General features: G+C 43.4%; 1 protein-coding gene across 2 annotated transcripts in view; it reads right to left on the minus strand.

Moving 5' to 3' along the window:
- Nucleotides 1-119: 119 nt before the first annotated feature.
- ELP1 (elongator acetyltransferase complex subunit 1) overlaps nt 120-18,380 on the minus strand; it is a 30,526-nt gene continuing 12,265 nt past the window's right edge. For both annotated transcript variants that reach the window (XM_035563018.2, XM_035563017.2), the window contains exons 15-36: nt 17,777-17,880; nt 16,889-16,942; nt 16,682-16,787; nt 15,900-16,015; nt 15,092-15,165; nt 14,374-14,452; nt 14,142-14,221; nt 13,133-13,273; nt 11,929-12,014; nt 11,152-11,300; nt 10,181-10,304; nt 9,625-9,722; nt 8,261-8,462; nt 6,817-6,878; nt 6,253-6,315; nt 6,048-6,108; nt 5,150-5,263; nt 4,323-4,434; nt 3,060-3,187; nt 2,515-2,669; nt 1,232-1,310; nt 120-262 (exon numbers count right to left, since the gene is read on the minus strand). In XM_035563018.2, coding sequence (XP_035418911.1) covers nt 195-262; nt 1,232-1,310; nt 2,515-2,669; nt 3,060-3,187; nt 4,323-4,434; nt 5,150-5,263; nt 6,048-6,108; nt 6,253-6,315; nt 6,817-6,878; nt 8,261-8,462; nt 9,625-9,722; nt 10,181-10,304; nt 11,152-11,300; nt 11,929-12,014; nt 13,133-13,273; nt 14,142-14,221; nt 14,374-14,452; nt 15,092-15,165; nt 15,900-16,015; nt 16,682-16,787; nt 16,889-16,942; nt 17,777-17,880 — 2,255 coding nt within the window. In that variant the 3' untranslated portion in view covers nt 120-194. The remainder of the gene's footprint in view (nt 263-1,231; nt 1,311-2,514; nt 2,670-3,059; nt 3,188-4,322; nt 4,435-5,149; nt 5,264-6,047; nt 6,109-6,252; nt 6,316-6,816; nt 6,879-8,260; nt 8,463-9,624; nt 9,723-10,180; nt 10,305-11,151; nt 11,301-11,928; nt 12,015-13,132; nt 13,274-14,141; nt 14,222-14,373; nt 14,453-15,091; nt 15,166-15,899; nt 16,016-16,681; nt 16,788-16,888; nt 16,943-17,776; nt 17,881-18,380) is intronic.

The raw sequence follows: 18,380 nt of genomic DNA on the forward strand, positions 1-18,380 counted from the left end.
GCTGTGGGACGCAAGCAGCCGTCACCATTAGCATGATGCAGTATGGGTCACAGTCACAACTGCATCGCCTGGAGGGACAGCCCCATGAGCAATAGAGCAGGAATGCCAGGACAACAATGGTTTTATATAAAGGTGTAATGAAATGATAATGAAAAGTAACAGTTCAGAGTCCTCTAGGATTCCTTGGCTTTTAATTACTGGAGAAGATGCAGTTTCCACTGTAGATTTTTATTGAGTTTTGGTGGAATGAGTAACTCTGGATCTGGAAGGCAAAGAGAAGAAATGTCAGAGCAAAGGGTACCAGCAATACAGTTTCTCTGGGACCTGTCAATTAATTCATTTGCTTTCTTTTCCATCAAATAACACTGAGAAGTCCCAAACATCGTGTTTCCTTTGAGTGACTGATCACCAGACTGCACTGAAGAGTGTACAGCAGAACTGTTTACAGAAATGAATCCCTGGGGCAAATCAAGTCCCCCCTCCATTAAGTGTTACCGCTCGGAATGAAGAGCAACGACCTGTGGCAGAGAGCAGAACCCAGTTCATCCACCAGTATCTGGGGCGCTCAGATGTGCTGTCACACACAACAGCCAGCTGGCTGTGTGGGGTCTGCGACAGAGGCATGGGGTTTTCTCTGGAGCCAGCCCCGTCAAGTAGCAACAGGTGGATCACACGCAGGAGTTTGTTGGAGGATTTTTTCCTGGCAGTTCCAGGACTAGTACGGGAAGATGGGAAGAGAACTGAGGACTAATGGGGAAGAGGGAAGACAGATGGGACTGTAATGGTGCCCTCAGCCTTAAAACTGTATTAGCTATACAGACTTCAAGGTGGCAAAGCATCTTGAGGGCTATAGCCTCACCTGGTCAAGAGCCTGAGCTGGCCACCAACGTCAGACAGGAAAAAATCAGCAGGTACCTTACAAGCAGAATTACCTGACACACCCCTGCAAGAACAGACTTCCAATTCCCTCACAACAGACAAAGGCTACACACAGGAAGCCAGGAGAACAATTCAGGCAGCAGCTTTAACGCAGGACTTCAGAGAAAATAAAACCTTATTAAGAAGACTGCTCACTTGCTGCGAGGAAGATGACACCGTAAGGTAAAGCAATAAACTCCTAGAGCTGAAGAAGCGCTGCAGCTGTTGACAGGTGTCAATGCTTGAACAGCCTCACTGCTCGCTGGCCTTGCTGACATTTCACACCCACACCTAACCCAGAGCCAGAACTAACCTTGTACAACAGGAGCCAGCATCCTCTTCTGCTGATAGGCAGCCATAATGCTGTTTGCAGTTGAATTGGGACCCAGGACCTGTATGGAGAAGCAATACCCATGTTCCAACCTGTACAGAGAAAGGCTGAGAGCATGGATGCCTACAAAGAAAACTGCTGATAGGCTAGACCCCAAGAGCAAAAGCAGGTGGCTACAGAAGACCCACAGCTCAAAGCGATCAGGAATACAGGATCAAAGCCCAGAAATGTCTCAGAAAAGCTGAAAGAGAGGCAGAAAGAACTGCTTTGGGACAACCTTTCAGAATACAGAACTTTCATCTCAGCACTTACTTCTTTACAGCACTTCAAGTGATAGAGTCACTGTGCCTGGGGGTGTTCAAGGAGAGGTTGGACGTGGTGCTTAGGGACGCGGTTTAGTGGGTGACATTGGTGGTAGGGGGATGGTTGGACCAGATGGTCTTAGAGGTCTTTTCCAACCTTAATGATTCTGTGATTCTAAGTGTCATGAATTGGCAGGACTACTTTCATTACAGAATCAGCAACATTTGAAGTTCATTGGGGAGCCTCAGCTCCTAAAACCACATTCAGCAGTTTTAATCTCCCCTTAAATGGACAGATTAATCAGTGGTAAGGGAAAAGGTACTGGGGGATATCTTGTGTTCACCCTGAATACTCAGAAACTACTTGTTTCATAGAAAGACTTTTACTTTGGAAAGGACCTAGTATAGTCCTCATGATTTCCTAGTTCTGTGCTAAGCTGAAGCCTCGAAGATTGATAAAACTCACCTTTTTGCAATATACTTTTTATGATACTCTGGTTCATACCAAATTGACCAATCTGTTCGCTTTTCATCTCATGATAACGGTATGGACAACCACTATTCCACTACATAAAAGCTGTGCTAACACTTCGACCATTAGGGCTGGAAAAGAAAACAGTGTTCCTTTGTTCTGGAAATTGCTTAAGGTAGAGCTTATGAAAAGAGGTCCCTACGAGGAAAAATTAACACATGCTCTATGGGTTCGGATCATGCATGTCCAACATGGTATTCAGTGGGACAGACACAGCAGGCTGTATCTGTCACATGTATCTAGGGCACACTGATTCAGAAGTTGCAGCACTCCTATAATGTACTACACATAGTATCTACTTGAAGTCTGTAGAAAAAGGGGCAGATCTGGAGTGCCAGGGAAAGATTCTGTGTTCTTTGCTGGAGAATGCAATGCACTACCAATTACTTGGTATTGTACAGCAGGCATAAATATTGCAGATGAGCACGGACCGGGTTGAGAGAACTCTGCTGCACATCTGGAGTCCAGATTTCTGGGATCGAGGTCTCCATCAGCTGCAAAACCTCTTCCAGAACTTGCTGCAGTCCCACAGCTTGCTCATCAAAACCAAACAGTACAAGCTGCTTCAGAAGGATGTGTACGTCTCCTGGAGAGTGAACAGAATACCAACCAATGATATTTAACATAGGAGTGTGAAATAAATAGCTGTATTGCTCTGGTATCAAGATACAGGACAGGCAGCAACAAAACAGAACTGGTTCTTTGTCCCCACCCAACTGCTAGAGTGCCTGAGTACAAAATGTGAGCTAAACCTGTCATGGCACTGACAAGTCCTCACTTACCTGCTCCCAAAATTTCAAATGAGGAGAGCTCACACTACTAGTTATTCCTCCTGGCAGAGGAAGATGAACTAAATGAAAGTCCACCACAGACAGTCTTACACACCGTGAAGCTCCTCTCCCCAGCATACCTATGAAGAACAGGAGGCTGGCTATGCTCACAAGTTGGAGAGTGGATTAAGATCACTGCATCCTACCTTTCACATTCTCAACAGCACGGACATTTTCTCCCAGGACTTCCAGAAGGGTCACATCTTCAAAAGGACTCCCCTCCTTCAAGCTGTATCTCTTGCGTTCAGCCTTGCGCCGGTTCTTTGAGGATCGCCTGGAAAAGAAGGATGCTTAATTCTACTGTGTGCAACAGGATTAGCTGTAACAGGGTGAATTTGAAGGAACGTCAACAGCATGCATGCAACTTGTTACCTAAGCCCTTAATCTCTCCAGTAAAAAGGGTCTGTATGTTAGCTGATGTATCTTTGCATCAGTATTTAAACACAAGTCAGTAGTTGGGCTGGGAAGCTGTCCTGCAGTTTCTCTTCTACAAACACAACTGCTTTGTGCTCCATCAAGGTCAAAGCATCATTCTAAGCACAAAGTAGGGTAAATTGTTTGACAGTGGTTGCTACCAGGCAAAGCTGAACTCCACTCAAAACAATTTGGTGCCATGGTCTGTGCTCGCCTGTGCACATTTTAATTTCTGCTATCTCCACAGGCTGTGCACTAACACAGCCCAGCTCCTGGTCCATTACCACAGGAAAACAGCTTCTAATCACAGGCCAATATTAGTTACCTCATGACCCAAAATGATCAGCACACTCTGACACAGGTATGCTGAATACTATGGTTGCATTCTCTTCCTCTTTTCATCTGGGCCACAGAAAGTGGCCTTAAAAAAACGTGCTTTTTCCACAGCTGTATCGCTTCAAGATTTCAGCTAGGGAGTCCAGAAGTGGCCCCACAAACTACACCAACCTTTAACATAGCCCACCCCCCACTGCACCTTATGTTATCAAGAGCACTCAAAAGCAACACGGAAGCTCACTGTGGGAAGAGAACAGGTATGAAATTATATAACGAGCCCCAGCTATTAAAATGTAAAGCTTAAGACAAAGAGCACAAGCTGTTAATGTTTGAGAAACTCTGCCTACTTCCTGTGTCAAAACTCCCACAGCCAGCTATTCTGGCCATGTGCCAGCTGCCTACAGAGCCAGCTCCTGCACAGAGCCTGTGCTCACAGCTCCTCTGCTGGGCATTCAGTTCCTGCTGCACTACTAGCTTCTGGCATTTTCTGCTCTCTCCCCTCCAATAAGAGTTAAAATAACCAAGAAATGCCTGTAATTATAACAGTTTCAAGGCATGCACAACTGCTGGGAAGAGCACGCCAAACATGAGCAAACTGCCCTCCCAAATAAAGGCTGATGCCAGGGCAGCCACCATCTAATTTGGAGGCAGATACCTACGCTGATATTCTTGAATTGCTGTGTGAGTATTTGCTGTTCATGTCGCTAGCTGTCACAACACTGCTGGTTTCAGAGAAAAGATCCAATTCTGGACAATTCGGCATTTCATAATCTGCAAAACACAGTAACAACTGTCACAGTATGGAAAAAGGTCACAGTTATTCCAAGCATTCCCTCTGGGTAACCTATGTGGCCTTCTGCAAAAGCAGCTTGGGCAGATTCGTTCTACCTGACAGTGCACCAGAGCCCTGCGACTCTCAGCCCACTCAGCCTGCACACAAGAAAAAAACAGAAATTGTGAGAAGAGCACTGCTCCTCTGCCTTGGCAGGGACTGTGATTATTCAATGGCACACTCAGAGGGATGACAATCTCAATGCAGCAAATCTGGACCAGGACAGAACGTTCTGCTTTCAGAAAACTTTCTCAAACCAGTGTATTCTTGCAGGTGAGTATGCCTAGTAAGTACTCAGCACAAAGGATGTGCCGAGCACAGTCTGACCCAGGCAAGCTGCCATTATGGAGACAGCGCTGTCACATTCTGAAGAGCTCTCACTTGTGTTTAGCATTTTTATCCCAGTAAAGCTGTGACACAGATAGCAGTGAAAATAAAGCTCTTTATGGAATGGTCAAGGTCACACAATTGCACTTCAACTACGGTGCAAGGGGTGGGGTGAGACAAATGCTGTTTCTGTGGTGGTAGATACCACTGGGGCTACAAGAGGGTACACTGCAGCTCCACCAGGGTAAATGAGAACCACAAAATTAAAAAAAAGGGATGATCATAGTTACTTATGCAGAAGAAAGTCATATGAATTTCAGTACAAACCATGCAGGCTCTCACTAGCCTTCTCCTTCAGCTCTCGGACCGCTTGCAGGCGACTCTTGTGGCGAAGAAATGCTGTTTTCTGAGAGTCTAAGAACACCAGCTGACTTTTCTGGGCTGCTCAATAAAAAAAGAAAAATCAGATCCAAGGTAGGAACATGAACATTTGTATAAGGGAGCACAGTCCTTCAAGCACCTTGGAAGTCAGGTGTAAAGCACCCGAAAGGATTCAAGTAGAAGGAAATTCGAAGCTAGTAATACAAGAGCACACCAAACTTAAATGCACCTGGGTGCGGAAAGAACTAACTGGCTAGACAAGCATCTCTGGAACAAGAGTCTGTTTCTAATACAGGAAGAGAAGAAAGCTCTGTGAACACATATCTTTACGTTAATTAGGTTCAAGCTAAACAAAAATATCCCTCAGCTCATATAGCCTATTGCCCATAGCATGAGAACAAAGAACATCTGACAGGTATCAAACATCTTCCTGGACTGAAGAGAGAATACAGGTATCAAATAATATTTTCAAAAGAGCTTCTGTAACAAACAGCAGTTTTCTTAGCCCATAAATCTGCCACCACACATTTGTGTGCTGGAACAAGGGCTGTTTTCCTTGTTCATAGACATGTAAACACCTACTCCTTTGCAGTCTGTGACTGTGAAGTCTGAAAAAGCTCAAAAGCTTAACTAAACTAAAAAGAGCCTACGGCAACTGCAGAGCTTCAAACATTCAGTAGAATGCCACCAAATGCAGCTAATTGGCCAACATCAGCTGGGCAGAATCAAAGCATCCTTCCATATAGCTTCCAGTATGAGCATGCTATGGCTTCCCACAGACCCAGTGAAGACCTTCTTCCACCTCCACAGCACAGCTAAGTTTCAGGTTCTTGCACAGATTTACCTTCCAAGACGGCGGGTTTGAAGTTGGTTTCCAAGATATCCAGTCTATCATACTTGTGAATCTGGATCAGGAAAAGGAAGCAAGATATTATTTGAAGATCTAACCTGGACTCCATCTCTGTTCTTGCACTCCAAAAAAAAAAATTTATATCCACTTCTTGCAATCCAGACAGTATTTCTGGTTCTTGAGATTTTAAATGCCTTACCAGTCTTAAAGCTTCTTCCCAGAAAGCCCCTTCTAGAAGGAGGAGAACAGCCTCTTCGTAGTCCTGGAAAGACAGAGCAACTGCTGCTACTTAGGCTAGTAATACACATTTAGGTAGCACCTACATGATGCATGCTTCTACTCAGCAGCATCAGTCAGGAAAATACTGCTGTGCCCGGTACTTTGGAGTGCTGACACAAACAAAAAGCTCTCATTAAAAAACCAAAACAAACAAACAAAAGCCCCTTTTGAAGGGAAAATCCCCCTGGAACTCAGTCTTCTTTATTCCAGCACTCATACTTCAGCTTTCTGAACTGAAACCTTTTCGTACCAAAGCAGAGACAACTTCATGAGTAGAAAACCTGGGCACACAGCATTCATCTACTCCCTGATTGCTGCATCACCCAGACCTTCTCTGCCCTCTCAAAAAGAACTCGTGGCACAGGCTGTTCTGTAGTCAGCACATATGGAGTCACATGTGGCCCAAGAGAACAGAGAAAATAAAAGATGTAGCATATCTTGGACAGAGAATATTACTGGGGCACAGACAGGAGAGGCACATTACCTGAGTGTACTGCTCCAGGAGCATGGCTGCCTCTGCATGCTTTCTCTGTTCAACCAGTTTTCCTATGAGAAAAGGTGGAGTTCAGCTTTTCAGGAGCAGCTGGATTTTCTACTACAAAACAATGAAGTAGAGGAACATCCCACTCACTGTAGCACTTTCTACCTGCTCAGACACTTATTTAATTTGCATGATAAAAAGAAGGGCTGCCTGATGTCAAGAATTCATTAACCTGTATCATCATCAGCCAGTTGCTTGTGAAATTGATGATTCTTGTCTCTCATAGCCACTTGAAGAACCTCTCCCCTACAGTTTTAGACAGAAATAGTGAAGAGTCTCCTAAGTGGAGGAAGGCAGGATGAAAACAGGAAATCTCTCTTGAAAGCTTCAGTGTATCACAGTCTCGCTATCTGCCGGCAGAACTGTCTGTTGCTCTCTGTGGTATAGACAGGAAGCATCAAACCTATGGGATTCAGGGCTTCTAGTCCCTTAAAACTTAGGACCAGCTTTGGCACTGGCTTTTCTGCTAGGGTGTGAGTGAGAAAATGATACACAGGGCCAGGAAAAAAAAAAAGGAAGATATTACCTAAGCAATTTGCATTGAAGACAGCTTATACGTGCTCATCCTGCTAAATTACAGTTGTGATTTAAGATGGGCACTAGAAAAAGTGTTAAAGGCAAGTCCTGAAGGATCCAAACTGCATTAAGTGATAGAAAAAGAAAATAGTGGAATATCCAGATCTGGAAGACCACTCCCAGAAGCCATTCCCACTGTTTAAGGGGTTCTTCATAAACTCTGCCTCTGAGTATGGCAAAACCCAGGATGACGCTCCATTTCTCTTGCTGAAATACATGCCAGGCCCACGACACATCTCAGGCATGAAGCCTTATGTTTCCTAGTGAGCACAAACTCTAAGACAACCCATCTTTTTTTCCTGCAGTAGGACCACACATAACTTTACGTGTACCAGCCTGTCCTAACTGCTAGCAGGCATTAAGGAGAAAACATGAAGATGGAGCACCGAATTCTGCAACAGCCTTTAAGGTCTGAGACTAGGCAGTATCTGTGTGAATGACATCTGGAGGCCTCAGTCATGTCAGACGCTTTAAAGAATCTCCATTCCCTGGGGTTAACCAAGGAAGCAATTTGGAATAGCAGCTCAGCAACAGGTTGCAAGGGAAGTGCAAGAACCAGTCAGCTCCAGGCAGCCAAGGCCACAACTAGCTTGGCAACTCCTGGGTGCCAACCAGCTCAGCCCCAGCATCTTTTGGTTCCTGTGAGAAACAAAGGTGATGTGCAATCACACAAACCCATGGGAATTACAGTCCTTTAAGAAAAACACTGCTGAAGACCGAGGTTTTCTCTGATTTTAGTGAAAAATCAGAACGAACGAGAAATAAGAGCAGCCAGTTTTGGTCTGCTTACCTCCATCCTCTCAAAGCCTACCTGCCATGCTCTGTGCCAGGCTGGACAGCTTATCTGTCGTGTAACCAAGCCGTGAAGCCATGCACAGGGCTTGCTGCCAGCTGCCACTGCTCAGAAACGCATCGAGTGCTTTTGCAAAGATGCCAGCCCGAGCAAATATCAGTGCAGCCTGTTCATAAAGCTGCTTCTGAATCAAATACTCCCCATATGCATCGCTGATATCCTGCAAGACAGGGACAAAAGAGAAGTAAGAAATCAGCTGTGGAGTCAGCAGCAGTCCTACACTAGTGAGAATTAAGTGGACATCAACAAAAGCCTCTCTGGCTTTTCATCCCCTGAGGAACCTCCAGGCATAATGTTCTACCTTATTTCAAACTTTGTATCATCTAAAGGGCTGTTGATCAGCACATGCAGACTTTTCACACAGTACTAAAGCAAGAGACATGAGGAAGTACCTAACCTTCCAAGCTGGGTAAGCTACAAACTACAGGAAATCAGCCCCTTCTTCCCTACTCCAACCAGTAATTTTTGTTAGGTCTCCCTAGGAGTCAAAGGACCCTAGGAGTCAAAGACTGAGGCAAGGAAGGGTGCAGGCCCTCGAACTCTGTAGGCACAGGCTGTTCAAAATCAATACACGCAGCTTCTCTAGGCTATTCAAAGCTCACAATCTCTATCAAGAAGGTGATGATATATTTGACTGGAATAATACAGAAAGAATAAAAGATTCCATGTTAAGCCAGAAACAAACCTCTCTTGAGAGAGATCTTTCTACTTTCACCTTGCCGCAGAAAGACAAGTTTCTGCATCTCCCTTCTTACTTCTTCACCAACTTCTCTTACAAAGGCTTGTTTGTTGTGCATTTAAAAAAATCTAAATTAAATTAAATGCATTCATTTACATTTGACAATAGCCTAGGGCAAGCTACAGTTCTTCAGTAGTACTGAAATCTACAAGGGACCCTACATGCTAGAAAATGGCACGTCTAAGAGTGCCTCAAACTCTCTAACGCTCTCCAGAAGAGTTTACAGACAACAAAATGTCCCCATACAACCTGCAAGTGCCACACAGAAAACCTGTATCACAAACATCAAGATGAACACACCACAAGACAGTGCAGCAGAAACCAAACTCCCAGGTGCTCTCTTGGACATGAGATCAAAGAAGTAACAGCCACTCTTTCAATGACCAGACCTAGCAGGCTCAGTGCCAAGAGTAATTCCAAGTATGTTGGAGAAAGGTCTCAGACAACACAGGAGGAGCAACGCCCTACAAAACCTGAATGCAAGTGACTGTTGTCTCACTCCTGCCCTCACTCAAGGTGCGGGGGATATGCAAACAACTATGTGAGAGAATTAAGAACTTGTATGCTACACATGCTTACACACCTTGTACTCCTGAGTGCTGGAGGGGTACAGCTTCAAGGCTTCACAATACAGATTCTGATCTTTCACCAAGTTCAGAAATTCAGAAAAGTGTTCAGGACCTGCAGAGATATTTTATTTTTTGTAGCAACAAAAGAGAAAGTACATGACTCTCACGGACCCCCGCCAGTCTGGGTTCAATTTCTTAAGAAGCAACAAGAAGTGCTTGCATACAAGATCATAAGTGCACCTACTCTACCACTCTAAACCCAAGGGATTCACTTTCTTAACGTTTGCTTCACTTTTGCCAGCAGAGTTAACTGGGGACAAGTCACCTACAACTGGAAGAAAACAAAGACTTATGCTTCATGATCACAGGACAGTAAACGCACGCCCGCCTTTCTCCCTGCCCCAAGCTACACTACAAAAACGATGGAGAGTAAGTTAACCAAGCATTACCAGGAGAGATGACCTTGTGAAATGCTTCTCCTTCTTCAGCTATTTCCCCCGAAAGGTTCTTCAAAACAGAAATGTTCTACTACAGAATTTCTTAGAGATGCTGCATGTGCAGGACACCTACCACATTTACTGAGGTGTCCAAGAGCTTTTGCATATCTCTTCAAGTGTTTGTCTATTGTGTACCGCTGATAATTGGCCTCCATCTTCTGGAGAGTATTTAAGAAGGGTAAGTATTCTTTTGGGTCCTGTGAAGAATAATAAAAACAGCAGCTTAGTTAGTCTGCTAAGATCCTTATTCACCCCCCATCTTCAACAGCAGACAGCCTCAAATTTTAAATTATATCATAACACACTAAAGAAAATGTCTCATTAAAATGTAAGCCATCCTAGAGAATCAATTCTGTGTATGTACTCTTGCCTGGTAACTTAAATTACCAGTCTCACACAAGAACTTCAGCACTATCCAGAGACTAGTGGTACTTACAATTCCCATCTATTTGATACGTATCACATTGAATACTGTTTACTATTACCTATTATCATATGTAAATTTGCATTTATAAAGCTGTTTGGTATCTTCCACACCAGAAGTCATGAAAATCACATTCCTGTGTTTTAAGCCTGGTAACACCAATAGGATGTTTTAATTGACAGGCAACAGGCTCTGCTGTAACATCAGGAAACTCTGTGAAGATCCTGACAAGGATTTTCATTGAGACTTCAAGTTACAGATGCTGGAAGATGCACACTATTGTTGTAGCCACCACCAACTAAGCAAAAATTGAAAGAGTACAGAACTAGAATGCAGCCACAACGCTGTAGACGACAGTCCTCCCCTACTCTGCAGAGCTGCTCTAGAACAGACCTGTAACACTTTGAGCACAAACAAGTTCCCGCAATTGTGCTCAGAAAGTAATAATAGATGAAGAGGCATGCCATGTTCCTAGCATCACCCCAAACACACAGAGGGCCTGAGCAACTGGAATCCTGCCTGTGCAGAGAGCTACGACTAATAAAACATGTGGGCTGATTCACAGACTACAGGGAACCTTCAGGAAAGAAAAATTGTTCACTGAAACTATAAACCAAGACCTTTTGAGACTTTTCTGCCACCATGATGACTAAATCAAAGTCATATGTGCCCAGGGAATAATCATACAGTTCATTGACATCCACAAGGAAAAGCAGGTATTTTAGTGCTTCCTCTGCACTCACGGCTGTGACATTTGGAGAAATGCTCTCTGTAATGAAAGAAACACAAGATCAGTCACATCATTAGCAGTGGAACACTGGTCTGAGGGATGGATGCAGTATCTAGCACAACCTTAACACCACATAAAGACCACCAAACTAATGGCTCATTCCATCTTGCAGGAGGGGTTACTTGGCTGTTTGCGGAGTCTTTCCCACATAACTTCAAAAAATATCCCAAGCACAGTAACTTATGCAGTGTGCAATGGTGACAAGTCAAAAGTATCAGCACAGAATAAAAGCAGAGTCTAACAGTTTGAGGTACCAGGACCTAGAACAGGAACCTCCTATTCCATGCTGGGAAAAACTGGGTTCTGAACTGAAAGACAAAACAGCTCCAGCTCTGTCCTATCTGCTGACATACCTAGACAAAGGATGAGCCAAGGGTAAGTACAAAACTTAACAAGGGTAAGTACAAAACCACTCATCTTAGCTGATAAGCTACTGTTCTATTAACAGCAGTTTCAAGTTTCATAGTTAGTTTCAGGAACATTTCTTTTTTCTGACAGCCTCCACAAACAGCCACCTTAAAATAATTTTCAGAGTAAATCATGCTAACAATGAAAGCTCCTCCAAACTCCACATATTTTCAACTCTTTTGGGTTCCTGATACTACACCTCGAAGATCATGAACCTTCTGGAGAGCAATTTCCAATTCTGGAGGATTTTTCTTTACATGTGCTGTCAGTATTGATAGGCAGTACCTAAAGAAAACAGAAGCAGTAGATATTTTAAAAAAATGAGACAACACTTTCTTTAAAGAAAAGATAATCCTTAAAGGCCCCTTCCAACCCAAACCATTCTACAGTTCTGTGAAAGAAAAAAACTACTCAGGTATTCCAAGCTTTTTCAAGGAAAATAGAGAAAGAGAAAAGAACCAAATATACTAAAGAAGATTAGTTTTTTTTTTTTTTTTTAAATTAGCACATTTTCCCAAACGTATTACAAGACTGGAGGTGTGTTTTGAGTAGAATGAGCTTTCTTACTATGCCAGCCAGCATGAATGGAAAGATAACACCCATCAAAAAGCTCAGATTGCTGAGTGTAATTTTCCAGATTAGATTTGGCACGATTTTTTTTTAAATAAAAATGAAAGTTTTCTAGGAGATTATTTCCACTTCCATATTATTCACTTGTACTATTTCAAAATAGGTTTCCTATGTAAGGAAATGCTTTGATTACCAAAACTGTTTGCTGTAAAGTGTCTAAGTTTTCAAGGTACAGCAACAACCCACTGTCTGCTGCTCCTCTATCCACTGTTTCACACATAAATTGCCCAGGGTTTAACACTGTGCTTCACCAACCACTGATAATATCCTATTTTCCCACCCTTTAATTTTGTCTAGTCTTGATTCATCCAAGGAGGATGGTGACAGAAAGGTAACCATTCAGAAATACAGCTGAAGATTTACAAAAATAATTCAGTCTCAGACAGAACAGCTGAGGTTTTTCTGAAATGCCATCTGCTCCATAAAGCCAGCATTTCGCTGGGATGACAATCTTGCTCATCTCTCTCCATCCCCCATGTCACACAGTGTTCCTAAATTCGGTGTGTTTTTTAAACCCTTGTAGGCGTCCTGCCTCTATTTCTTTAATACTTAGGGGAAAAGATATTTTGCTATCTCTTGAATTATTAGATGCTGTGCTTTTCAGAAGAGTATCCTCAGCAGATAGAAGGTACGGCGATACAAGCTTTGCAGACCACAGGTTCACCTCAGGGGATCCAAAGCAAAGTAACTGACATTAAGGACAGCTTCGCTTTTCTGCAAGTGATTTAACAGAAATCTCTCTAATGGTTCCTTCACCATATGCAAATTCTCACTTTTCAGGGTCAATGCGTTCCATGGCAACTCTCATCATATCACATATGAGGTTTACTTTTTTCTGATCGAGATGCTGATGTGGTTGAGTGTTACTGCTACCATTCAGAGATGGGTACATGCTCTTTGTGAAATCTTCGTCTCTAAATAAAAAGACACGAATACGAACCTGGTCCATCACATAGTTCAGCACAAAGACAGTAACATTAAAACACAGAAATGTACGCAGAAAGTAACTACTCAACAAAATAGCTCATATGTCATTCAGTACAGACACACAATCTGCCACACTACCAGAAAGCTCTCCAACATCTCTTATCCATCCCAATTGATTCTTAGCCAAATGAGGTACTGAAAAAAAAAAGAACTGGTCAGAACTACTGTAGTTACACAAAACTTTGAGGGCAATATTTTCAAGATACAGCTGCATTCTACTAAATCCACTGTGGAGACGCTGAGCAAAGAACACTTCTGAAAATTACGTAATTTGATTTTACTTCTAGACAAAGATTTAAGATCAGGTCAAAACTGAAAATAAACACAGAGAAGACAAGTGTTAGCTCTAGTTCCCAAACAAATTACTTCAGCAAGCCTGAAAAGTCTTGAAGCTACCAGTGCTTTAAAACCTCTTTGTCACTCAACCTCTAAGAAAGAAATCAGGAGGTCTGATTTGGGAATCTAAACAAGTATCTTGGCTTCAGGTCTCAGACAAGCAGGTCTGTCATGCTTTTCTTTATAGGGGTACACAGAAAGCCAGCAGACAGGTCAAAGCAGTCAGATGGTGTCCTAACAATCCCTTAGTGGAAAAATCTAATGATTGCCTCCAAGTTGGAATTCCCCAAAAGATACACTTACTTTCCTTGAAACAACTGAGCTCACTTGAGTTTTATTGACCCAGCACATCAGATTTCTGTCTGAGTCCTTCCACTGAAACTGAAAAGCTGCCAATATTTTGGCAAAACAATCCACCACCAATTACATGCATGCTTCCATTTGCAGAATTATACTCACTTCAGTTCTGTGAAAAACAAGTTGATATGGTTCACAGAATCTATTTGCTTGATAAAGGTTTCTACATTTTCCAGAAATACCTGAAATGAACAAGAGTATTGCTACTGTTATTCTGACAAGTACAGTAACTACAGGAGCAAGTTCAAAGACCTTCTTTGAATGTACAAGATGAAGGAATCCAACCAGACTAGATGGATGTGGAAAAGGACACAACAGAACTGGGCATACTTGCCTTGGGATTGTGGTCATAGAGAAGATTGAGGTTGATTCTCAGCTTCCTCATACACTGAAATGCTTCCCTGAACATAAGCCTGGGGGAACAAGTCAAGAGGGATAGTTTACATATTGGACAGGTACAATATTCACAAATAGAGGCAGCTCACTAGAGGTAACTATGGACCTGTCTGGAGGGGAACAATAGCCTAGGCAACAAGCCATGTAGACTGCTTTCCAGAAAAACTGTGCGAGGTCAATCCTGTTCACTGCCAGCCTCTGCAGTTGAGCGGGCTAGTAGATCAGGTTGCAGTAGGTCAGGGGCAGGCTTTGCATTTTTATATTCCTCTCTTAGAGAACTACATTTAAGTCTAATGGACCAACTTCTGTTTCAGAAAACTTGAACATAAAATTATTTAACAAATACAACATGAAAAATAATAATCGAAGTCATGGAGAGATCAAAATGTCTGGAGAATGGAGCAGACCACGATCTCTCCCAACCATGCAGTCTCAGCACACAAATAAGCCCCTCAATGGTGAAATCTGAGGCAGATGGGACTGCTGAAAATTGGACTTCTAGGTGGTAGCGCCAGAAACAGTTTCATTCCTACCTAGAAAGCCAGTTCCTTTGAGTCTAGCCTCTCGCCCTTCTGCAGCACTACAAGAGATGGGCATCCAGCCTCTCAACAGCTCAGCAAGGGGGACAGAAACCAGAATATGCTGACGCCATTTACCTGTCTAGCCACTTTCGAATCTGGGCAAGAACCAGAGCTCGGTGGTGAACAGTCTCCAGATTTCCTCTTGGCATCTGTAGTAAAAGATCCACACAATTACTTCTTTGTAGCTACTCAGACTACACTGAAGACGAAGTGAGGACAGGCTAACTCTTCTAGGCCTGTCTGCTATTTGCAGTTTCATGGGCCAATTTGTTCACTTCAAAGAACAGTTTCACTTAACCTGAATCATCTGAAAATTCTCTCAGCTCAGAAACATTCCTTCCTCAGGAGGCTAGACCCCACACGACAGGACAAAACACAGAGCAAACTGATCTAGCTTTCAGGTTCTTGCTCTGAAGAGGATGTTAGGCTACAGACTTCCAGAGGGCCATTACAGATGAATCCTTCCATGTTCTGTCAGCCTCTGCTGGTTCTCAAGAGAGAGCACAGCACTCCAAACTTTGGACAAACTTAATGCCAGATCTAATGGAGGGCTACTAAAACATACGGCAAGTACTAAGAGGCGGGTCTGAGATTCACAGGAAAGGCCACAATACATAACATTAATCTGCCTCAGCCAGTAGGAATTTGAAGAACACCCCCAATTTGGTAGGCACACAATTGCCTGTGCTCAAACTAACTCCCAGAGACATGCTCAAAATTGCTCCATATCTAGCCTGGAGTTTGGAGGTGCTGTGCTGCAGCAGGATAGAGATCAGCTTTGTAGTGCTGTGTGTGCATTATTTGCAGTTTGATCAGCTACCTACTGAGACAAGCCCTCTACACCCTGACAGCAAACCTCAGCAGACATGGGCAGAGCACTGACCTGTAGCACAACCTTTGTGTCCTGAGGCACAACGGTGATGATACGCGAGCCTCGCTCCACCTTGCGCAGGGTCTCACTGTTAGGGGCTGCAGCACTGCCCAGGCCAGCCTGAAGGGCTGAAGACAGCACAGTTATCAGCAGACACACACACAAACACCACTGCACAGTGCCACCTGGACAGCTTTCCTGTGTAGCTCTGCAAGGTCTCATACTTCACCAGCTCAGTCAACGATACATCAATGGTCCTTAATGGCTGCAAGCAGGTTGAGAACCTTTTAGTGCTGAGCACTGCTGTACAAAGTAGAGATACGTCCTCTGTACACCAGGAACATAAAGCTTAATGCACCAGAGAGAGGAGCACTGAAATGTATAAAGCGCCAATAACCTGTTATCCTGACCTTCACGAGGGCCTCATCTCCCTAATGGACAGAAACTTCCTGTTGGGATCCCTTCTCTGCCACACACCCTTGAATACCAGAGCGCCTTTTCTTTTTTTGGACACGAAGGGAAGGAGAGAATGCAGAGCTAAGCTGTTGAAAACAGGGAAGGAACAACCATAGGACAAATCCTGCTCCCTGGGAGGAATGCATGATATTTAGAGTCAATCTCCCGTGCTCCTTCCTCTCTTGCAGATTTTTGCAAGCAGCTCTCTTCCTCTGTCTTGAAGTAGCTGCTTTGAATGACCCAAATACAGCAGGTTTGGATGTGGAAAAATGGGGACACATTGCAGTTCCAAGACAATGGCCATGAGCTGCCAGCAGACAGGCAGAACTGGCATTTACCTTTCAGAGTTATGTCCTTCAAACAGAAGCACTGACAGGTGTGGGAGTTTGTTGTCACCAACAAAAATTCATTGTATGTTGCAAATGAGGTGATGTTGGAAGCAACCTGTAGAAAAATTACTGTGTTTATTGCTGTACAGAGCAGAAAAGGGAATCTGCCTTTGGCAGAGGAAAAGGGGACAAAGTAAGGGGCAAATGCTTTGGTACCTCAGTGTCATTAACAAAAAACCGGCATCGATCTGTGAGGCCCAAGATCACCTCCTGTAAATGAAAAGGATGACAAGTATAAGGAATCAGCGTCACAATCTCCAGCGTTTCACCACAGTGGCTGCCAATGGATTCAAGCGCTTTACAACTGAGTATCAGCTACCTCACGTGAATGATCTAGAAAAGCTGGACAGGAAGTCAGGCAATCTCTATTCCAGGAGAACTTACCTAAGTGTCTTTAAATATCTCTGGCTGGAAAACTAGCTTGGTTTACCCTGTCGCAGAAACATAACAAAAGCAGAAGCCACACCAGACCATTTAGTTTATTTTATTTAGCAGCTTTAGGTGCAAAATAACAGAGGATAGACACTAGTACAGAGGAGAAGAGCACAAAGCAACTCCATACTGCATTCACCTCGATACCCACTGAAGGAAAGAAACCCTGAAAATAGCAGCAAAATAGCTAGTCATTCCTTAAGCTGTTGTAACTATCAAGAAACCATCAACAACAGGGAACACTAGTAGCAGTAGATCTGCAGTAACTCAGAGCAGAGCAGATGTATTTGCTAAAAGGGTAACTTCAGATAAAACAGAGAAAAACGCTGTTTTCACAGAGTGCACAGCAGTGACTGATGGAAATCTTAAAATTGAAATTTCTTGCTCTTCAATTAGATTGTTCATGTTATTAACAGGAAGGGGAGATTGGATGTTACCTGCAAGCCATCAGAAATGCTCTAGACGACAAGGAAAGATGTGCTGTCAGATCTGCATAGGGCCTTACAAAGAACCCAGTTAAGAAGTATCATTGGACCCTGGGCATAAAATTATGCCCATTTGACATAGAGAACGAGTAAGTTAGGAATTTAAACTGCTCACAGTCTTACTTACTTCACCACCGATCCCCGTGAGAGCAGTCTGCACGCAAAGGTGGGGGAACTGGACAGCACGGCCACTGCTAGTCTGCCAGGGCTCAAGGACTGGAGGAGAAGCCTCTGAAGAGCAAAGATGATCAGACTGTTTTCCAGGCAAAGATTCAGACACTACAGCCCCATAATGTAAATCTCAAGAAACAACAGCTGCAAGTATCTGACAGTACCTGACATGGAGAGGAGGAATGCTAAAATATAAGTCCAGCATATGGCAGAAAAGAAGGTGGTAACTTCTGAAGGTGGTAACTTCTAGAGGCTCAGAAGCACCTTTATTCCACTACAGAATGAGAAGTGCTAAGGATGTGGCATTCAGACACCACTTCTGAAGCCTCTAAACCAGTTGTCATCTTTTCAAATCACAAAGTCAGAGCCTATCATTCTCAACAACATTAACTGCTTTCAGATGAAAATCACTAATCTTAATCAATTTGTGGGACCAGAAGGAGCACGAAATGCAGCACTAACTACTATCAAGGGTCACCCATGTCCCTACAAGTCAAATCATCATTAAACGTTTTAAGATTTTTTTTTTAAAAAACAACTATACCTCAGGCCAGGGGGCC

Source organism: Cygnus atratus, chromosome Z (assembly GCF_013377495.2).
Source record: "Cygnus atratus isolate AKBS03 ecotype Queensland, Australia chromosome Z, CAtr_DNAZoo_HiC_assembly, whole genome shotgun sequence".
Lineage (NCBI taxonomy): Eukaryota > Metazoa > Chordata > Aves > Anseriformes > Anatidae > Cygnus > Cygnus atratus.